General features: G+C 47.8%; 1 protein-coding gene across 5 annotated transcripts in view; it reads right to left on the reverse strand.

Moving 5' to 3' along the window:
* LOC144818631 (poly [ADP-ribose] polymerase tankyrase-1) overlaps positions 1 to 23,796 on the reverse strand; it is a 682,266-nt gene that overhangs the window by 270,606 nt on the left and 387,864 nt on the right. For all 5 annotated transcript variants that reach the window (XM_078676238.1, XM_078676237.1, XM_078676236.1 and 2 more), the window contains one exon: positions 3,118 to 3,283. In XM_078676238.1, the coding sequence (XP_078532364.1) occupies positions 3,118 to 3,283 (166 nt within the window). The remainder of the gene's footprint in view (positions 1 to 3,117; positions 3,284 to 23,796) is intronic.

Here is a 23,796-nt window from a genome sequence, read left to right on the forward strand (position 1 = left end):
TTTGGATGTGGTGTAAGTGCAATTGGTCTAAATTGTAAATGTTTTGTATATATTTTGTGTATATTTGTATATAGAAATTATTGTACACAGTGCTGTCTCACACAGCAAGTATTTTTTCTTCTAAAAATTGAAATATGGAAAAAATTGAGTTGTATCATTAAATGTTGCAAATGTTCAAGCAGATGTTTATGTTTTATTCATAAAGATCATCATCAAATTGTTTTGCTCAAAAAACTATCAGTCCTGGCACACATATTGTTATTTCGGATTTACAATACAGACACACACAGGGCACCATAGAGGTGCTGCCTGAAACACACTAGCCTCTGGTGGGCTTTTTGACTAGTTTCTGCCAGCCTGACACCTGAGACACTGTTCTGACCTCCTAGGGTGACAGTCTCTGCTTTCAGGAGAACCAGAACAAAATCCTGAATGGGAAGGGGTTTGTCACACCCCCTCACACAGGATGACCTGCTGATTAGCCTTCCTAGGCCAGAAAGCTTCAAAGAGTTTCCGCCTTTGAGATGCAAATCTGGTTTCCCTCACAACCCCCTTTGTCCAGATCCACTGTGGCACCTGAACAGGGGTTACACTTAGCTTGTCATGTAGGCATGCCACCACCAGGCTAGTACTACACCTAAGGTGGGATAAACAGAGGTGGACACAACTTTTAAGAAGTAGCCATTTTTGTGATGGCATACATAGGAATTTTGGGATAGGGTTATGCCCACTTCCGACAGGAAGCGGTCAGATATGGGGCGTAATTACCTCAAGGGCCAGTAGCCCTTTGGCCTACACTCCCCATAATTTTGTATTTAGGGGAGCCCCTAAATTTTGTATTTAGGGGAGCCCCTGGTACCAGAAAAACAGATCCTGACAACCTACGAAGGACACTGAAGAGTCGCAAAAGACTAAAGCGATCAGCTAACTTGGCCCTAGCCCGGCCTGTCTGCTGTTCCCCATTGAAACTGTGCCAAAGACATCTAGTCCTGCAGCTGTTGTGCCTTCAAAACCTGGGAGGACTGCCTGCCTTCAATAAAGAACCAAGACCTTCTGTGTAACAGCAGAACTGTTCCCTACAGCTGCAGAAACTCCAAAGAGGACTCCGGAACCGCCGGACCCTGAAGCCACCACTGCACCCGTTCCCTCCAAGCCAGAGTTGAAGTGGACCAATGGAGCCATTGAGGTCCGCCAGAGTCCATCATGGTCTCACCCCTCTTGGACCCTCCAATGTCACCTGCAGCGTCTGCACGCAGGCCCCCTCTACCTACTATCAGTAAGAAAACAAGACGCATAAAGACACAGCTGCACCTGTTGCCCGAGGGCCGTGGAGAAGAGGACCAAAGGTGTCCCTACGTCCCCAAGCATCGAGAGGCCTGAGCCCCCCTGTTGGTCCACCAGTCAAAACCTGCAGCCTCTTTTCACTGTGACTCCGTAAAGTAACTTCGGGCACCCAAAGCAGTCTTGCACCACTGTACAAGTCCGCCCTACTGCCGCTGGTGCTGCCTTGAACCTTGCACTCCACTCACTTTTACCCCTGGAGAAGGGTCCCATAAGTCGCTGAACCCGAGTGCTGTATATGGTCCTCCTATGGGATAACACTGCAGCATCCAGAAATTGAACTGTCAGTTCATATTTAAAAAAACTTACTTCACTGAACTATTTGCTTTGATGCCTAAGCATATATAAAGGTACTTGCTATTTTCATAAATTGGTGTGGATCTTCTCCTTGAGACGCGTGTCATTTATTGACCGATGTGTGTATTTTCAGATGTCTTGCACTCCTCAGTGATAAGCATAGGGCAGCTCAATCACACTACCCCATATTCACACTACCCCATAGCAGAGCACCTTGGAATTGCCATAGCAAGACCCCTGTCCACTCATAAGGGAACCCCTGGAATCTTTACACAATATATCTCATTTTGAAATACCATATAAAGGGACAGCTTTCTAAAATGAGGTTAAGACTTTTGAAGGTCTTGATGTCTAAGGTATCAACTGACCTGCATCTTGCTGGTGACAAACCTTCCGTCAACAGTGAACTTGGTGGCTTCAGACAGACATCTTTGATGTTGTACGAGTATGTGACGATAACTGTTGCCCATCATCTTATTTCCTTCTTGCATTAGATCATCTTCTTGGGAACTCTTTCTGAGGAGAAGGAGTCTTAGCGTGCAACTGACTGATTCCTCAGCCCTTTTGTTCCTCTTCTCCTTTAGTCACCATTTCTTCAAGTTTCCCCTGAGCCTAGTGCCTTCTCTGTATTTTAATGTCCCCTTGGACACCAAGGCAAAACTCACATTCCTTGGTTGAATGTGAGCAAGGTAAGCACCACATAGAGCTCGTGGGTCTAATGTTACCTTTTTTCTGGCACAGGATGGGCATCTCAAGAAAAGTGAGGGTATTTTGACAAGGAAAAATGTTAAATCTTTAGAAAAAGTAAGATTACTTAAAGCTGAGATGTAAAGATGTTGAGTGAGGTAGACAAAAATGAACTGAGGGAACCACCTAAGAAAAAGCAGAACATGTGAAACTTCCATGTGTTCTACGAACGTGCTCTCAAGAGTCAGAAAAAAGTTCTGCCTGAGGAAGACAACTGCCAGTTAGATGCATCACAGGTAGTGGACGCTCCGACTCAAAGGCACAGAAGTCTTTTTGTTCACTACTTCATAAAGTAACCCTATCCAGCTGCAATGTTTTCACACAACTTTAGACAGTCTATGTTTTGCATTTAAAATGCTGTATTGCAATTTCAAAATGGTATTGGAGTTTTTGCCTTGGATAGGAATAGAGGAAGGGTTCCCTTCATATGCTCACATGGATATGGACAACCTCTACATACTGTTATAACGACAAATACAGATTTAAAGTGTTCTGGGGTGCACACAGGCAGCTGGGAATAATTTTAGCATTGTATATTATCAATGAAGATCCTATGATGAAAATCAAATCTTAACAGAATACAAGATCATTTATAATTTGAAGCAACCTCTACTCCTCCACATCACTTCAGATTATTTGTACAGTACAGTGAGAAATACTTTGTGTGCAGGTATTTAATAATGCATCTAAAATTGCAATTTTGCATAATTAACCAAAACTTCAATGACATACTTTCAGGAGAAGCTTGCAGATTTCATATTTCCCTTTTGCGGCTGCTTCGTGGAGAGGGGTAAATTTCCATAGGTCTGCCACATTTACTGATGCACCGTGCCTCACTAGCAGCTCTGCTACCTCATAGTGCCCATATGAGCAAGCATTGTGCAGAGGTACCAAACCGCTAAACAATAAGAAAGACAAGATTAGAAGGTTGAGAAACAGAGCTAAAATGCAGATGCTAGTCAAAATAGACAAAAATAAATCTAAAATAACACAGACTCGGTGAAAGAAAAATCACCCTTTAGTGTGGTCTCCCCAGATTTTGTTGCTATTGTGGGACAGGATTTACAGCACAGTTGGAGTTGATACAGACTTTAAGTTTAGTTTGCTGTGGGTCTTATACAGATTAGTTTTTAGGTTTAAAATGCTCAACCGAGACCATATGAAGGGTATAGGTTATTTATCAGCTAATTGTAAGGCATGATACCTCACACACTGACATGCTTTGAAGGACTTAATGTCTTTTATGTGGAAATAATCAACACATCTTACATACATAAATTATAGTCCCTGTGAGAAAGTGCCATCTTTCTTGCCTTGGTATGCCCCCACTTTTTTCTGAACTGCTGATGTGCTTTGACTGAGTGTGCCCTGGGTCCCTGCCAATCTGGTACCCAGGGCCTGTGTTCCTTCCCTAAAAAGAAAAACTATGCTGAAACAAAATACCAAATTGGCATCTCTGGCCACCTGTCAGCCCCTAGTAAATGGTACCCTAGGTACCCAGTGCATGGTGACCAGAGAAGGCCCCTGAGGGCTGCAGCACTTATTGTGCCACCCTCAGGGGCCCTGCACCCTGGCACCCACACACTGCCTTTGCAGGCTGAGTGCCTAAGTACAGAACCACAACAAGAGTCGACATGGCACACAGGATCCACTGTCCTGGCATACTTCAGTCACCCCTCTAGCTGGGTGCCCTATGTCAGAGGTGAGTGCACAGGTGCATGAGTCCTATGCCCCTACAGTACCCCGGGCCATTCCTGGGCACTGTAAGTGCAGTGATGTCATTTAAGAGTATATGGTGCTGGGAGGTTGTCATTTACGAACTCCACAGCACCATAATGGCTACACTGACGACTGACAAGTTTGGTGCCAAACTTCTCAGCACATTAAACCCGCACTGATGCCAGTGTGGGATTTAATGTAAAATGCACGAGAGGGCAGCTTAGAGATGCCCTCCAAAACCCCAACCTACAATCCACGTCTGGGCTGAGTGGCTGCAGAGGCTGCCACACAGCAGACATGTTGCTGGACCCCTGGGTGGAGAGCCCCCGCTCTTCTGGGCCTGCAACAATGCACATCCTGGGCGAGGTGCTATATCTCCTCCCCCAGGATGGACAGGGGGAAGCTTCAAAGGCCGCCTCTGAGAGCTTCTCCAGGCCATCGGCTGTACCCAGCAACTAGCTCCCCCACCCGTTCTACCCCCACTCTGGCGGGGAGACTGGCGGGAAGGAGGGTGTGCCAACCGTTGCCAACTCCACCCCTCAGGTGGAGGAGGCGAGGTGAAGCACGACCCCGGGCTCCGGCCATCTTGTAGATGGGGAGCCCTGCCCAATCCCAGCTAGGCTCCTGCCCCCTCCCACCGGAGAGGAGCAGGCTAGGGGGTGTCCTCACCCCAGGACAGGGACCCATTAGTCCCTGCCCTTGCCCTGTAACGCCCCACAATTTAGTATTTACAGGCTCCCTGAACCTTCCTTCCTCAGATTCCGAGATCAAAAGAAGAAAGAAGATCAAGAAGAAGACCCGCCGCGCAGCTGCTAACAGGACAACAACAACTGACTTGGCCCCAGCCCTACCGGCCTGTTGATCCTGGAACCTGCTCCTGCCTAATCCCGGCGACCTCCGCGGACAGCAACCTTGGGACACCCAGAGGACCTGCCTGCCTTGACCCTCTCGAAGATTGGGACTCCCATCAGCAGAGGCTCTGCTGCAACAACCCACCTGGTGCCAACCAGGAAGCTCCGGACCAGCCCACTCTGCACCAGCCGAGCCCGGGCCGGGCCAACCCGAACCAAGACCACGAGGACATCCCCCCGGCGACTGCGACCCGAAGTCCAGTGCCCAAAGATCCTCCTCGACGAACCAGCCGACGCCTACAGACTCAGAACCAGGGGCCACCCCAACCGCGACCAGCCGAGGGTAAGCTTTTCCGACCCCCAAAGACACCCCGGCGCCCCCTGTGCCTCCCTTTGGGGTACCTACTTGTGCTCCATCATCCCAACTTACCTCTTGAAGTGCTGGTCGCCCCTGGAGAGTCACCGTCCCCGAGCCTGCAGCCTTTGTTCCTTGTTCAAGATCCTCATTGGATAACATTGAGCGCCCGATGGCTCAAAAGCACCCTGCACACAGCCACCCAAGTGCCGCTGGCTGTGACCTCTTTGCCCTATCCTACTTCCCCCACTTGCCCTGAGCAAGTGACCAGGAGCCCAGTCACTTACCAGTAACTGCAGTTCTATCAAGGGAATCTTCTTTGAGGGCCACATGCACAAAGCTTTTTGCCTGTTGCAAACAGCCCAGTTCATAGAATCGGGGCGTTTGCAACCGCAAAAAAGCCTTTTCACATGTACCAAACCCAATTTTGCAATTCAGTAACTTATTACTGAATCGCAAAAAGGGTTAGCAATTTGGTATTAGGAAGGGGCGTGTTAACCGCATGCGTGCGGTCGATATTCTGCTGCTGCGCTGGGCTTTACAAAAACCCATTATTCATGAAGAGCTGGGCTCGTCATGAGCGTGCGAGGAGGCTACCTCATGACGAGCCCAGCTCGTCATGAGCGTCGAAGGGGTTAAGGGTGTCTCTTCCTAACAGCGACTTGCAGGTGTATGTATGAATGTTTAGCGACTGAAATGTGGTTGCAAAGCATTCATATTTTACCACCAACTTCAAGTTGGTGGTAATCCATTCGCAAATGGAAGAGGGTCTCCAATGGACCTCTTCCCCTTTGTGAATGTATGCAAATACGCTTTTTAAGAGTAGGCAATGGTCCCATGGAGCACTGCCTATTTCTTAAAAAACTAAAAGAAACCTTTTCATTTTTGTTTTTGAAACACATCCCAATTTCTACAAGAAAAACGGGCTACATTTAAAAAAAAAAATGCTGACGTGTCTGTATTTGATTAAAAAAACACAAACATGGTGGTCTGCTGTCTCCAGCAGGACACCATCCCTGTTTTTGTTGGCGATTCCCAATGGGTTTCAATTGGGAATCACAAACAGTGTAAAACATACTGTAGTTCATAGCTGATTTCCTAATAACTAATCACAAATAGATTGCTATAAGAAAATCGCAAATGGGAATCTTTTTACATTTGACACAAAATTTATCAACACTAGACAGTCCTGCCCAAGTGTGAGTTCCCAGAGCACCATTACAACCCGGTCAAATTAACTTTTCAAACTAAGTATAATACAAATATCTCTGAAAAAGGCAACAACTGCTTAACACATTTTAACTTTTAAAAACAATTGTATATGGAAAAATAAAAAGAATTTTAAATCAGAGCATGTATTTACAAAATTAAGCGACAATACTGTCAGAAACAGCTTCTCATTTTCCACTGTTTTAAAAAGGAAAAACTGAAAGCAAAATCCCCTAGATTCACCAAAGTCCCCTTTTGCGAGTCTGTAATAGCGATTATTAAGGAATCGCTATTACAGACTGGCAAAAGGGGATTCGTGTACAAATCTCAGTTTTGTTAGCGAGTCCTACAGCTTCCTTATTTGCTATTAGCTAATTTCAAATAAGGAATAACTCCCCATTCATCCCTATGGGCATAAAGGCCCATAGGAATGAATGGGAAGACATATCAATGTGCGAATCGCTATTAGCGATTCGCATCTTGATTTTGCGATTTCAAGGGTGCAGGGGTGTCCAAAGGACACCCTGTTGCACCCCTGAAATGATATTGGACACTGGTGTTACACACACACATGTCCCAAAGACATGTGTGTCTGTAACAAAGAACTTAGAAAAATGCCCTTAAGGGCATTTTTCTAAGTTTCCGCTATTTACCACGAGGTTTGACTCTGCGGTAAATAGCGGTCCAAAATTGCGAAATCGGAATTTTTAAATGTTTCTTGAATTGCATTTAAGGAATCTCAAATAGAGATTCCTTAAATGCTATTCCTCGCAAAAACGCGAATTCTTTAACAACGATTTTTGCATTTGGGATTGATGAATCCCAAATGCAAAAATTGCGCTTGCAAAGGGCCAGATTCTGAGAATCTGGCCCTTTGCGAGCCGATTTTTCATTGATGAATCTACCTGTATGTCCTTACAGGCAAGCAGCATCGTACACAGAAAACCTGTGCCATAATTCACTAATTTTGGACCAGTCAGCTGGAAATTTTACAGCTTGGCTTTGTGACTGAATGGTCCTCTAAGATCTATCTGACAAAATTCATGCATCTTTTGTGGAAAGTGAGAGAGATCTAATTAGCTCTCTCCTTAGATCCCAGAGGTCATCCGACCGAGTTCCTAGGAAGGGAAGGTCTGGCACTGAATTTTATCCAAAATGAAGACAGCATTTATAATAACCCACTCTCAGTAAACTGTAGGATGTGTATATGATACCAGTTTAGAATCTACTGAGGCACGAGTGAAGGTTGCCTTTGATCTCTGCTGCTCTTTCTGGTGGCACTGGAATCACTGGCCAGAGTCACAAGGCTGTCAGCAGAGAAGAGAATTATCATCCCAGTTGTATGAGAGTTGAACTTGTTATTCACTGATGGTATCAATGGCCGTCTCTGAACCAAAGAAGTCAGTACCTGACTTGCTTGAGACTATTTACAGAGTTTCTACTTTTTCAAGATATAAAATTAAAAGGACAAAAAAGTACAGTACTTAAATAGCCTGCTTTTCATTTGGGTGCCTTGTAGACTGAAATACCTGAATATAAGTCACAACATGTAACATGTTGTAGGTCAATGTTCTTTCTTAACTGAAGAGGACAACAAACAATCTTATGAAATGGGAAAATCAGAAACTCTAGCTATGGAGCAGAGTTAAAACTATTAAAATGACTGTAGCACCTAAATTAGAAAACGTTTCCAGATTTCCACCTATACGTACCCCCCACAGCTGTAGGACGTTACAATAAATGCCTTTACGATGCAAAGCATTTACCACGCATGTTACTGTTTCGCCAGGACTTGCAACGTCCAATTTGATAGGCTCAGAAGACCGAACACGGCACAGCAATTTTTAAAACTGGTTTATTATAACCTTAAATTCATAACACCAAGTGGACCAGCAGCGTGAGGTGGCCTACGTGTTTCAGCTATAGCATTCCACAGATAGAATATGTGGGGTAATTTCTGTGACCATTAATGGCTCTGGAAGGGAGCCATTGGGGTAATTTCTGTGGCCATTAATGGCTCTGGAAGGGAGGTTTACACAGCCCCTCCCCTTTGTTATTGTGGCCAGGGGATGGGATCCCTGGTGCCGATAACATCCAGGGAGGAGGGCTGCATGCCCCCTCTTCCACTTTTGACAAGGCCTGGACACAGAAGTTGGGATCACAGGGGCTGACATTGGCCCAGAGAGGGGGTAGTGTGACCCCACTCCCCCTCAATATCAGCCGGGCCCCAAAGGATGGGGTTCCCGGGCCCGAAATTAGCCTGCAGAGGGGTGCCTGGTGCACCACCCTCCTCCATAATAATATAATCAATCCCTCACCCCCGGGACCTGGCCCCCCTGTGGGGTTAAAAAACATCAACGCAAAAGACTATGCTTTTAAAAATAAAATTGGGCGTGGATTCTCCACCAACTCATGCAAAATTTATATTGAAAAAAATGTAATTTTTGGCCCCAGGTGGGACCCCACTACAAGGCCTAGGAGGCACGCAGCCTCAATCCCATTCTTAATATCAGCCGGGCCCCAGGGGATGGGGTCCCCGGGCCGAAATCAGCCTTGGGAGGAGGGCCTCATGGGCCACATTCACCCATACTAACATAAGCAAATCGCCCCTGGTGTACCCTTCCAAGTCCCTAGTATATGGTACTAAGGTACCCAGCGCATAGGTACACCAGGGGTCTCCCATTGGCTGCAGCAGGTATTCTGCCACCCATGAGAGAGCACTAAAATATGACTACAGGCCTGCCTTGGCAGCCGGTCTAGGCTGGAGCTAGCACCACTTAGACAGATATATGTTTTCTTATATCTGAGGTCACTGCACTTAAATCCTATAAATCACCCCTAAAGCAGGCCTTTCAGTCCTGAAGGCAGGGTGCTAGGTAATAAATGCGAGAAGTAAATTCTCCAATCATTGTAAGTGCAGTCAGCCATTTTTATAATACATAGTGGCCATGCAGCATTATGCGATGGCTAACTATATACTGGCTGTAGCAAACATTGGCATTTTTGGTATCAAAAATGTTGGAATCATACCCCAACGGAGGTATGATTCCATGCACTGGGGGGCTCAGCCGGGAAGCCCCCAGTACTCCCGGTAACAGCCTTCCAGGGTCTGCCAGCAAACTAGTGCTACTGCCGACCCCAGATACGACTCTGCCCACCTGCTGCTGAGCTCGAGCAGGAAAGGTAGAACAATAGATTTCCTGTCGCATGGAGGTGTGACCACCTCTCAGACAGGACTTCGTGTATTGGGCTGAGGTGGAGTCGCTTGTCAGAGCAATCAGACTGCTTCAAAGGGCACATTTGGTGCCCTCCTTGCATAATTCAGTATGAGTCAGTTCAGGGAGCCCTTGGCTCCAGCTCTGGCGCGAAACTGGACAACCCCTCATTTGGGAGGGACCCTGGAGTTGTTCCAACCCTTTCCCTAGGGTACTTAAGGGCTTACCTGTAGGTGACTCTTCAGAATGGTTGTGGGACAAGAGTCAAACCTAAAACCACTTAGACTTCAACTGTCAGGGCACTTTGGACTTTGTGTCACTTTGCCTGGAACAGAAACTGCACCATGGAAGACTCGTGCTACTCCTGATCTTCCAGGTTCCTCTCCAGGCCTGTGGACATCAAGGACACCCAAAGTAATCTCTCTTGGAGTGAAGGAGTCACTGGCCTGTTTACAAGTGAGGTGTTGTGTGTATTTGTGTAGCTATCTCCTGGTAGGAGATATACCAATGTGTTAGTGAGTGTGTATAATAAATAGACATTTTTAGAACTACTGTGTGTGGTTCTTTTTCGTTTAACCTACACTATATGATTAGATCTGGTAAGAACATGCTGGTTAACACTCCTCCTGGACTAAGCCTAAAGGCTGCCCTCCACAGCTACCAGTTAGAAAACTTACTATGGTTGTCTAAGACCACTAAAATCACCATACGGGTTGTCTTGATTAGTGCAAGGTGCTTCACTTAAATAAGTGTGAACCATATACTAAGCCAGCTTCCTACCACCAATATCTAACTTTCTTTCCAAATTTGGTGTAATTCAGTTTAGCGGTTCAGGTTGTATTAGTGTCTAAAATCCTATGTGAAATTGCATGAGGAAAACACGTTTTGGGACCTTCCCCCCCATTTTTCTCAGCCCTCGCTTGGCGAATCATCCAGACACTTTCAGGACAGCAGTTGAAGAGATTAGTTTTGAAAATTTCATGAAGCTTCGTCAAATGGAGCCAAAGTTATTAGCCAACAAAAAATGCTTTTCCTTTGCCAGTAGGATATAACAACAAGTTACTTACATTCAGTAACGCATTATCTGGTATAGACTCTTTCTAGCTGCAGATTCCTTACCTTTAAATTTCCCAGGGGCCAGGTTGGATTCGGAAACTTTTGCTGAGAAATTCCCCTCACACGCACTGCTTGGTGGCTCCATTCGGCTCAGTGTGATGTCGTTGGCCTCGGTTATGACGTGGCAGTACCTATATAGGTGCCAAACAGGCACGCGGACGTCAGTACTTTTCATTTTTTCCAAGCCAGGAGCGCATAGCCTGAATATCCTGGACTCACTGCAATGAAAGGAAGCATCTGAGAAGGAGTCAGGTGTGACTTTGGCACCTTTACAGAGAATCCCAGCAAACACCTTCACTAGCCAGTCGTCAAGGTAGGGGAAGACTGACACCCCTAACCTGCGTGGATGAGCTGGGACAACCGCCATTACCTTGGTACACACCTGAGGGGCGCTGGTTAGGCTGAGGGGAGCATGGTAAACTGAAAGTGCTCACGGCCTCTCTTGAACCGCAGGTAACACCTGTGGCCTGGCAGAATGGGGATGTGAAAAGACGCCTCCTGCAGGTCCAACACTACAATCCAGTCTCCATGGTCAGACAAGGCCAGAGTGAGCATGTTGAATTTCTCATTCTTGAGGAAGAGATTGACGGTCCAAAGATCTAAAATAGGCCGTAGCCGCTTCTCCGGAATCAGAAAGTAGCGGGAATAACAGCCACTGCCAACTTCTGAAACGACAACGGCGGCGGCGGTGGTGGTGGTGGTGGTGGTGGTGGCGGTGGCGGTGGTGGCGGTGGTGGCGGTGGATTCTCCGGCCAACTGGAGTGGTGTGGTCTTGTCAGACTAGGAGTGCTTTGAGGATGTGGCTGCCAAGGGCAGGGTGGTTGACTACTTCTGCCTTCCATTCTTAGGCCGGAATGAACAGCGTCCATGTCCCCTCACAGGATAGGGCTGACGTGGGTGGAAACGCCTCCGTTGCCACGAAAGGCAGACTGGCCACGAGGAGCAGTAGAGAGGCCCAAAGATCTGCCCGTGGCTCAAGAGTCCTCGAATCTCACTAGGGCCGAATCTACCTTTTCCCCGAAACGCGGGTTCCATCAAAGGGCATGTCCATCAGGTTCGCCTGGACATCCCCCGAGAAGCCAGTTGTACTAAGCCAGGCACTGTTGTCGACATCGATCTGCCCAGCGAATCCGTTGCATCAAGCCCACAACTGATGGTAAATTTTGCTGCATCTCTCCAGTCCTTAACAGCTTGAGAGACCACAGTCCAGGCATCCTCCGGGACTTGTGGCGGCACTTGTGCAACTATCTCCAAAAGAGAGTGGGAGAAACGGCCGAATAAGCACGCAGTATTCCCCAACCGCAATGCCAGGCTGGAAGAAGAAAACATTTTCTACGCTAATGATTCAGAAAACATTTTCTTCCCAAATGACTCCAGCATCTTTGATTCCCTATTGCGAGGGGCGGAGGACAATGCACCCTGGGATGCAGAGGCCTGCACCACCAAACTTTCTGGGGTGGGGTGTTGGCTGGGGAACTTTGGGTCCCCCGGAGCTGGGCAATGGCGACAGTTGATTATCCTATTCACAGGAGCACCTGTGCTAGGCTTGGACCATATGCCTATAAGGACATCGGTAAGCGCTCCATTAAATGGCAAAAGGGGTTCTGAGGTGGAAGCCCCAGGCTGAAGCACTTCAGTCAGGAGATTAGTCCTGACCTCCAATGAGGGCAGCTCCAGTCCAAGGACCTCAGCTGCCCTCTTAACCACCATGGAATAAGATGCCCCCTCCTCCATAGCCACAGTTGGCAGAGAGAGCATGCCAGTATCTGGAGAAGTGTCCAGTCCACTCTCCAAGTTCCCCATACCAGTCCAACTGCTCTTGAGAGCCATCCTGGTGATCAAGAGGGTCTACAGACCCCTCTCATTACTCTCCTGGGCCAAGCACATCCACAAAATGCTCAGGCGACAACACAGAACCCCTGGGTTTAATCCACGTCAGAATCGGCGTCGAGTGATATCATTCCAGCTCTGTATCATGGGGGATCGGAACGGGCGTGGCGCCGCCGATGGGCACCAGCAGCACTATTTTGGGTCTGACGCCGGGGGAGGGCTCGTTGGCACAACCGACGTCGACTCAGAACAGTTATCGGATCCCTGAGGGCCCCACAGGCACCATGGCCGAAGCGGACGGCATCGAATCCAAGGGGTCCCAAAGGCTCCCCAGAGGGGTCAGCCCGCTTAAATACACAACACATGGCCTTGTAAAACTCTTTAACCTGAGCGGGCTTTGCTCAAGCTCCCGGAAAAGGAGGTAGGCGCGACGTCGACCCTGGCTCCGGCTCCGCAGAACTGTGCCTAGAGCGTCGGTGCTTCGGACCTCCTTCATTGACAGACTACATCCGAGGTGAAGACGAAATCTGCTTGGACGACTTCTTCTTGTGCCTCTTCCCAGAGTGTCCAGACGACCGCGAGTGGGATGAACAGGACTTTGGGCACCAGGAGGGATCCCTTGACCTCCTCTTTCTCAATCAGGACCGGGACCTCCGCGGAGTCTTGCTTGACCTTGTCGGCTGTCGAGCCACAAGGAGCTTCAAAGTCCGCTCCTTCAAGGTCTTAGGAGCTATGGCCCAACAGTCCGAACAAAACTTCGGATCATGTTTGCGCTGGAGACACCTTAGAGATTAGGAGTTAGGGATTGGTGACCGACATTGTGCTGGGACTGGCCCCACACGGCTTAAACCCGTTCTTCCTCTAAGACATCCCTCGCACACAAAGTTTTAAAAAATCCAAAAGTCGGCAAAACGTCAAACCAGCCAAAAAACGACAAAGGGTTAGCTTTTCCCGGATTGGCGCTTAACTGGCGCAGAAAGAAAATAACTTGGGTGGCGGTTATATAGGCACCACAACATCATAAATCAACGGTAACAACACCGATGTCACGCTGAGCCGAATGGAGCCACCCGACGGCGCACGCAAGGGGTATTGCTCAGCAAAAGTTTCCGGATCCAGTCTGACGGCTGGGAAATTCAAAGGTAATGAATCTGCAGCTAGAAGTCTATTAGATGAAACCTCTACTTACCTGTAATGGAGTTCAACTTAGTTCCTAAAATAAAAGTAACAAACGATATTGGTTATGGAATGTGTGTTCTTGCCTTGTATGTACACCAAATGCATTCATACTACCCTCTGATAATACTAACTGATCAGCCCAGCTACCACTAAATTGAGAGTAAGGTAGGATCTACTTTATCCTCTATTATACCTTTGGAGACTCCCTGGACTCTGTGCACGCTATATCTATTTTTGGTATAGTATATACAGAGCCAGCTTCTTAATGGAAGCAAAACACTTCAAGAGGAATAGCGCTGAAGAGGTATCCCCTTAAAGTGTTGAGGAATATACAACCTTTGAGCACCTGGGAGTGATTTCATGCATTGTGAGGATATTCCTTAAATCAACCTATAGCTAAAAGGGGCTAAGTGAATGACTCTAGATGAAGTCGCCCTCATGTTCTTGCACTGAATATGGAAGATGTATCCTCCTCTATCCTATATATCACAAGCATTCTTGCTTTTATATTGTTTGTTTTTAGGTCTCGGCTAGCGTAGGCTGCGCACATGCGCAGTCTCGCTGGTGAGATTTTATGTTCTTAGTAGCGAGGCTTACACCCGCCCCTCTTCTCAATTGGCTGGCTTCCTAAACTGCGGCCAGCCATTGGAGAAGAGGTTTGTCTTTCAATTTAAGCCCCGTCTTTTTCGGATTGGGGTGTGTTTTTTCGTTTCTTTCTCATTCTTTTCCATTGGCTGAAATGTAACAGTCTTAAACATGCCAGTTGTTTACATTTGAGCCAATGGAGATGAGGGGAGAAAGAAAAACACGCCCCCCAGTCTGAAAAGGACGGGGCTTAGTGCAAATGGCCGGCGCTTGTTGCTTCCTCGCCTCCAGTATGGAAGAGGAGGTATATCATACACTTGGCCCACTCTTTAAGAAAGGTATTTTTAAAAAGAAAAGGTGCAAACTCATTTTTTAATCATCTATGCTTCAATAGTCATCGGGGTTGGAGGTCAATATGATGTTACTTTTATTAATCTTGCCACTTAGTAATCGCCCCTTAGAATTCAAAAAGCTCGAGAGCTCTGTCCGACCACTTTATATGCTGTTGGGACTCTAGGTACAGGAGGGGGTCAGTAAAGGACGCAAGCAGGATCTTCAGGGGTTTCATACACTTAAAATGGAGGTCACCATGTCGTTCACATTCTAGTGTCCACGATGCACGTAGTTTCGACCGGCTGGCTTTAAAGACAGAGCATGTGACGAGCGAGACACTATCCCTCCCCTTTCTTGTCAGGGTTCTTCCCCATAGGAGGAACTCTGCCTGCGGGTCACGTGATGGTGATAGTGAACGACAGGGCTTGGCTGGCGGAGTGCCGCCGCTGCCGTCGGAGGTCCTGGAAGCAGCTGGGCTCTCTAGGCCTCCCAAACCAAAACAACAAACGGCAGTGATCCCCGCGCGCCTCTGTGTTCACGATCAGCCGACCCCACCTCTGACAGCGAGTGATGGCGGCAACGTTGAGATCTGTGCTCGTGGCCCTGGCTCTGTGAGATCGTGGGTGCACGAGGCCGCTTCTGGTCCCCCCCCCCTGTGTGTGAGGCGGACGAACAAAGAGACTTTGCCTGGCTGCGTGCGGAGGTCACAGGGCGGGCCTGGCAGGAAGAGGTAGGCAAGGGGTCAAAGGGCTGGGTCTGAGACAGCCTTTCCTACTGCCTGGAATGTGTGTTTGTGGGGGGGGGCAGTGTCCATGGATGGCATTCTACACGATTCTCTTTGTGGTAACAGTTTATTGTATGTCAGTTCTGTCCCCTAGCATTGGAAGATTTTACCCTCAGTCAAATGAATTAATCTCCCCATGCCTAACAAAAATGAATGTCATTGTGTAATATAACTAACTGGTGCTCATGTAAAGCACTCCAATACCCTCGGCCGAGTAAGTGCTATATAAACAAAACTGCGAAAAAGAGTGACTCTCCTCTCCCTGGGCCCCCTTAACTTTCGTGTGTCTCCCGAGTGTATGTCTGAGGTGGCGCCCCCGCGGCCCCCCCAGGAGGGCTGTACTTCCCCGCACCTACCTCAATCTTCTCCGCCACCGGGACTACAACAGCGCACCCCCTATCATAGGGCGAAGACAGAACTCGGCAATCCGGCCATAACACACGGGGCTCCGCCCTTCTTTCTTCCCCAGGGACCAACCAGAACCACGGGCCCGGAGGAAGTATATCCCGCCGACCCCGGAAGTCCCGCCCTGGCGGCAGAGTCAGCACAGGATAAAAGCGGGATCCGAGTAGAACACCCCGTCGGAGTTTTGTGGCAGGAGATTCAGACCGGAGCTGGAGTAGGAGAGCAGACGTGTGACGAAGAGGTGTGGACCGAAGAGTGGTGGAGCCCACAGGAGGTGGCTGAAGAGCGGCCGTAACTCACTTGGAGAGTTACGGCGGACCGGGTGAGTGTCTTAAGCCTTCCTTACCCCAACTCATTAGGAGTCCTAGTAACGCCCTGTAAATATACCCTTCTCTTTAGCATCACGTCCTTTGCACTGTAACGTATTTGTATAGCACTTGCACGGTTTGTAGTGGCCCCCCTGTCCCCGTTCCCGCACCTCCCTTCCCGACACCCTTTCTACAACCCCCCCTTGTGTTCCGGCCTCCCTACGCCCTCCTTTCCTCACGGTATCTTTTCTCTTCCCGCCCCCTCACGACCCGGGTGACGGTGTTCGGTATAGCATTGGAGCACAAGGATAAGACTAACGGTCCTTTGTTTCTTTCTCTTACTGCCCTCCGTGAACCTCCCCTACATCGGAGCTGTCGTCGGAGAATCCCCGCCCCAGGACTGCACCCAAGACCCGGAGCGGACTGCGAACCCGGAACTCTTTGCTTTCCTTTTTGTTGGGACATTGATTCTGGCACATTGTATAAATAAACCTACAGAATAGCACACTACATACGGCCTCCTCGCCTGCTTTTCCGGCCCGCAGATAGCCCAGCCTTACAATGTCGTTGTCTCTTTCCTTGATTGTATTTCCTTGAGTATGTCTTTCGAGGGACTCAGATGTCCCCCCTCCTTTAAGTGTCTAGGATTAAGTCTGCTTCTTTTGGGAATGTCCTTTAATTTGCTATAGCTTGAGTTGCTTCAGTCTTCTCCACCCTCAGTGCACGCGAGTGGATGCCACCAATCCAACTCTTTCATGTGTATACAGTCCTCCACTGGTGCCCGCCCATGGTTCACTACCGCATTTTGTAGCACTTTTACTGTGCATACTTTACATTTTAGCCGACCTTTCAATTTCTACCTCCGCCGCATACAGCGTGTCTTTTATCTTGGCACTGGTGGCATTCTCTCCCCGATCTTGCATATTATTTCTTAGAAACAGTTCTTTCTCTCATGTTTGTACTTACTTATTCCTCTCTGGTTATTCTTTATTACCGGAAACCCTCACAGCCAATTTGTTCTATCTTTTGAAGTGCTCCACAACAGAGAAAACTATGAATGATTTTGTGCTAGTTTTTCTTGCCTCTGTTCCCTGGTTGTGCTCATTTTCTTGCTCATTTTCTTGCCTCTGTTCCCTGGTTGTGCTTGTTTTTTCTTGCCTCTGTTCCCTGGTTGTGCTCGCTTTTCTTGCCTCTGCCCCCTGGTTGTGCTCGTCTTTCTTGCCTCTGTTCCCTGGTTGTGCTCGTTTTTCTTGCCTCTGTTCCCTGGTTGTGCTTGTTTTTTTTGTCTCTGTTCCCTGATTGTGCCAGTTTTCTTGCCTTCCGCCCCTTTGATTGTGCTCGTTTTTCTTGCCTCTGTTCCCTGGTTGTGATAGTTTTCTTGCCTCTGTTCCCTGATTGTGATAGTTTTTCTTGCCTCTGTTCCCTGGTTGTGCTCGTTTTTAGGTCTCGACTATTCTATCCCGCAGGGATAAATAGACGAGAGTAATGTAGTTGAAATAAACTCTCTGACCAACAGGATTCCAAGCCGGATTCCTCCCAATGCATGTTGCCCACTGAAGCGTGAAGCTTCGCCAGGCGCGCGCTTGGCCTGCTCATTCCCTCCCACTCGCTCCTCTGCTCCCCCTCCCCAGTCTACCATTTGTAGCACGCATCAGACTTTCACGGCCCCGCATTTTTTTCACTTTCGCGGCAAACAGCCTGCCCATTTGATGTGCCTTTAACAGCTACAGTAATGAGCCGCTGTGCCGGCCTCCAACTTGCTCCCCTTCACTCCTCCCCTACAGCAGCTGATCAGCAGCGTAAACCGCCACTGCAGATTTAAATTTATTTTCTGTTTACTTCCCTTCGCCCCCCCATGCATGTATACTTTCCGTTCTTCAATGCTTTCAGGAATGTGTGAGTTAAATTGCAGTGTTTTCTTTGTTTCCGCCTGGGGCATACTTTGCACACGGTGCTTTAAATGACGAGCTTTTGTTTGTATTGCTTCTTCTCCAGCCTACATTGGATGCATTTTTACAAACAATGTTAATTTTAAAGCAAAACTTTAATCATGGTTGCTCTATTTAAAAAAAAAAAAAACGGGGGGGCAGGTAAACGTGTTATGTTATACATTTCGGAACATAATATAAAGCCCCACAACTTATCGGTTGTGTGCCCGTCCTCCATCTGGCTGCGCTCCATGCAGCATTAGCAGACCTGCGTCTACCATCAGCTCTTCCTCCCCAGCCTATGTTTCTGAGAGTCTGGGCTCCTCTGTCGAAATCTACCATTAATTTATCTTGAATGGTTGTTCAGCGCACGGGAAGATACATTTATTATTTATGTGCCGCTCGCAGCCTTGGGATCATCCTGTGGAACTTTGTTTTAGTCCAAGATCGTTTTTAACTGCTGCCCTGCACCCTGCTTCCTGAACAACTAGGACCCAGGACACAAGCGGACGCTGCCGGGGCCGGGACTGCGAGACCCAGGTTGCTCAGCGCTTCTACAACCCAGCGCACCTGGTGTCTCTTCCCGCCCCCAGCCCTCCGCCCTTAGTGCTCACTTGCTTCATAAGGCTCGCGGCCCCCGCTCCGCGGGGGCCGCTCGCAGCCTTGGGATCATCCTGTGGAACTTTGGTTTAGTCCAAGATCGTTTTTAACTGCTGCCCTGCACCCTGCTTCCTGAACAACTAGGACCCAGGACACAAGCGGACGCTGCCGGGGCCGGGACTGCGAGACCCAGGTTGCTCAGCGCTTCTACAACCCAGCGCACCTGGTGTCTCTTCCCGCCCCCAGCCCTCCGCCCTTAGTGCTCACTTGCTTCATAAGGCTCGCGGCCCCCGCTCCGCGGGAGCCGCTCGCAGCCTTGGGATCATCCTGTGGAACTTTGTTTTAGTCCAAGATCGTTTTTAACTGCTGCCCTGCACCCTGCTTCCTGAACAACTAGGACCCAGGACACAAGCGGACGCTGCCGGGGCCGGGACTGCGAGACCCAGGTTGCTCAGCGCTTCTACAACCCAGCGCACCTGGTGTCTCTTCCCGCCCCCAACCCTCCTATTTAAGTATAGAGGTGAGCGCGCACGCGGGACGCGCGCGGGACATAGCCCGGGGCTAAGCCCGGGCAAAGGGCGGGCCCTCTGAGGCCCTCCGAGGACCGAGAGGACTGGACTGGCCGTACCCCCTCGCAAGTGTTATAAAATTGTAGTTGTCATTATTGTGTTTTCTTTTTGTATGGGATGTCATTGTTTGGTTATTGGTATTACTGAGTGGATCAGTTTTACTGTTGTAATATACTACTTATAGGGTTTGTCAATTAAGTTACGCCCTTTTTCCATTCATCTAGAGTACCCCGTGGTAGTTATTTGCTGGTGTTACATAATGTCAACACGGAAAACGAGAAGCCAGGCGGTGGCGGGGATAAAAAACCCAAAAACCAAAAAACTAACTAGTACTTTGGATAGTTTTATCTTTCGTACAAACACCTTAATTGATGAGGGTATTATATTGATGGAACGGAGGGTTTCTCAAGATCTGCTCCAGGCCAAAAGGTCAACACTGGGTAATATAGCTCTGGCCTGTACTCCGAATAAACAATTGCGTTTATCGGACACGTCCCATTTACCAACTACTCATGTGACCCCTGTATTGTCCACGACCCACCCCCAGAGTATAAATAGATCTCCGGTATCTTCATTGCCAGTACCCACAATTGAGTCTGTAACCCTTATCACTCCGATGGCTACTTCAGCTATTATACATACAGACCCCCTGGAGTTAGAGGGGCCCACCATTGTGGGGAAAACACCCTCTCCAATACCATCTGCTACAGAAGGGCTTGGTGATGTTGTAGCTATTCAAAATATTTTACCTAGTATGGGGAACACGGCTGGTGTGGGAAATGGTTCACAGGAGGGAGAATTAAGTGTGGATGCCCCAGTAACCACTGTTAGGCAATCTCGAGCATCGCACCCCCTACCCCTAGAGTTACCAGATGTAACTGTATCCGACACTAGTCTGGCCAGCATTCTTGATAATGGTAGTCCTGATGAGTCTGTAGAGAGTGAAGAGGATGTGGATGCGCCCTTTTTTGACACCCTAGCAACTCTTATTAGGTCCTTGCTTTTGCCCTTGGAAGTTAGACTCCAGGGCATAGAAAACCAATTGGGAATTATATCAAAGGACCTAAACTGTAAGGGGGTTAAAGTAAGTCAAGAAACTGAGAAGAATACCCCCGGTACAGCGGGACGCCCACACCCATTGGTTAAGAACCCCCCAATAGCACTCACTCAGCAAACCAAGACTTGTCCAACCGTTACTTCGGTGCAGAAGGTTGGTAAGGTGACCACCAATCAAGTCGTTGTAGACGTTAATAAACACACAGGAACAGCCAGTGCAACTGCGCCTAGCATTATCCAGCGCCAACCCGTTGTGAAGACACCACGGATACGGCGGAATATCAATTTACCATCTGACGCCTGCCCATTTGTGGTAGTATTAACAGGTGTTCCTGAGCTTACTACAGATATCCCCGAAACATTCTGGGGCCTTAAAAACAAAGTTTGTCATTGGTTGGACAGAAATCTCCCATCCCCACCCAATATGAACAAAAATATTCTTATGGTAGAGCGAGCACCGTGGGTGGGAGAGAAAAAGAAACATCTTAAAGGAGATTGTGTGGTGATTACATTTGAAGACCCTTGTATTGTAGAGTTTATTTGCTCTGGGCCTAGCCGCATTAATGACTCCGAGATCCTTGTTAAACCTTTGTCATACTTTTATATGCCCGCGGGGAACCATGACAATAGATGGAGTTGGCTAAGGACCACCCCGCAGGAACAAGGTTGGAGGAGATTTGAAACCCAGGGAAATCATCGCTCCTACAATTGGGGAGGCGCTGGAAATGGAGATTGGCAAGAAGTGCGTAGAGGTTATGTTATGTTATGTGATTTTTATTTGGCGCACAGATGCTCCAGCCAAGGAGCGTCCTGGCGCCCGACAAGGCAGCTACACAACACAACTAGACAATAGACAACACAAGTATACAACTAAGGGAATAAAAACGTTTTCACTGCGCGACGAAAGGAAAGCAAATCGCTCATAGCGCGAATTGCCGGGGGTAAGGAGTTCCACAGAACAGCTGCACGCACTCGAAATGAGCGACCACCGGCCCTACTTCGCTTGAAGCGCGGCACAGCGGCCAATTCGAGGTCTGCCGATCTCAAGGGTCGAGCTGGGATGTAATTGGCCAGAAGGGTCGTAAGGATAGCTGCCGGGGACCCCTTCAAGAGGTAGAGGTAGAACCTTCCATGGTGGTAACAGGCTTAAGGAGGGATGGCTGGGCCCACAGTTGGACTATCCTATCCAATGTTACAATCGTTTCAATGGTCTGGAGGAAGTCGATTGACTTACCAACCAGCCCATTGACCGATTAGGTAGTAGGGTGGTGCAGGCTTTACCTGGAGATGAAGTTAATACACCTGTAGACAGAGTGGTTATTGTAGGCTCCACCTGTGGTACAGATATTATTGTACCTCCAGCTGTAGTTGGTAGCCGTATGCAGGATATAGTACCCACAGGTCAATTGGATCCTAAGTCCCCGGGTCCCTTTATCAATATTCTATCATGGAATATTGCAGGTCTAAAGAAAAACTTAGTAAACCCTGATTGGAACAATTTTATTAACACCTTTGATATCTGTATGTTTCAAGAAACGTGGTGCCTATCCCCCGAATATATGAATGGTTACTCTACATTTTATGTTCCAGCTGTCTCATTGGGAAGAGGCCGTCCCTCTGGTGGGTTACAGATTTGGGTGAAAACATCTCTGAACTGCCGTGTTATTCCTAACAAACACGTTTCTAACGACATCCTGCACATTACTCTAAAGAATAGTGTAGGAGGCTATACATACGAAATCTTCTGTATTTATGCTAGAGGTCTTCAGGGAGGGCTTACTTCCCCAATACTGGAATCATTGGATGTGGAGTTGTCAAAACTCCCGACCAGCTCTAAAATACTGGTCGGGGGGGATTTCAATTGTACATTCGAACCCCTAGATGTGGAAGAGGTACTGGGCCCGAACGTTGTAGAAGGGAGACAAGGCATACCCCTGCTAAATCTTAACCCAATTAAGAAATGGTCATCAAGAGTTATTCAGTTGAATGCCCTGGTGCTAGATCATAATCTTTGGGCTTTAAATGGCCGTACAAAATCAGATCGCGCAGGTGCAATGACCTTTAATAGGCTGGGGTGCCCCTCTCGTATCGACTACATCCTTTTAGATGCACACTCATGGCCCGACGTAATAGACATGGTGGTCAGGGAGTCCTCCTATAGCGACCACAACCCCTTATGTATGCAGCTTAGGTGGGTATGTGGCCGTGAACCTAGTCGGGTAACTGAGATGCTAACTAAAGAAATCTTCCTTGTAAATAACAATAGGAAGCTAAAATGGAATGTCGTCAAATGTGATGAGGGGAAGCTTCAAAACATTACGGATTTAGTATCCAAAGAAACTAGCAGTTTGACAGCTTTGACCCTCTCTGAAGTTAATGTAGTTGGTCCCAGTTTGTCGGTATCCTATAGTAACTTAATAAGTAAACTGGGAGCCCATTTTTGTAAGAAGCAACGGGAAAATCAGGTTTTAATGGTTTTAAAACCACAAGTAACCCATGGTACACGAGTAATTGCAGAATTAAGAGGAAAGCAATTACTAAAGCAATACGAAGTAAGGATTCTGTGGCCGTTCGGGCGGCCAGGAAAGAATATTCAAGAAGTATAAAATCCGCAAAGCGAGCCTGGGAGGAAGAGCACTGGCAACAACTTAAGGAAGCAGCATGTGGGAAAAATGCTGTTATTTTTTGGAAATTAATTAATGTTTTAGATAGCAAGGGAGCAGGATCTATTTTAAATCATATTACGGAGCAGGAATGGTACTCCCATTTTTTAAGATTGTACTGTGAGGATAATTTGGATAGCTCGCTACCACAACCAGCTAATATCCCTGGAAACATGCTCTGTGAAACTTTGATCCACAATATAGATCCATTTTCGCAGAGAGAAGTATTAGATGCTATCTCTAAACTACTGCCCGGGAAGGCCCCAGGCCAAGATGGCCTTCCAGGGGATATGTTAAAATATGAACCAAATGTATGGGCTAAGTATATATCGTGTCTGATGAACTTGATCCAGGCTGGTCACCCTGTTCCAGATTCCTGGAAAGGCGCTGAGGTGATAACCATTTTTAAAAAGGGCGATAAGGATGACCCCTCTAATTACAGACCGATAAGTCTGATAGACACTATTCAGAAGGTGGTGGGAAGGGTGATCATAAATCGCACAGAATCCTGGCTTGTGGATAAGGACATCTTGTCCCATTTTCAGGCCGGGTTTAGAAGCAATATAGGTGCAATAGATCAGGTCTTCAGATTTTGTGCAGTCTGTTGGAAGTCAGTGCTGATTATGAAGGGTAGTCTATACTTGGCTTTTATAGACTTGAAGACAGCATTTGACGTCATCCCACGGACTAAGCTTTGGTCGGTCTT

Source organism: Lissotriton helveticus, chromosome 2_1 (assembly GCF_964261635.1).
Source record: "Lissotriton helveticus chromosome 2_1, aLisHel1.1, whole genome shotgun sequence".
In the NCBI taxonomy this organism is placed as follows: Eukaryota; Metazoa; Chordata; class Amphibia; order Caudata; family Salamandridae; genus Lissotriton; species Lissotriton helveticus.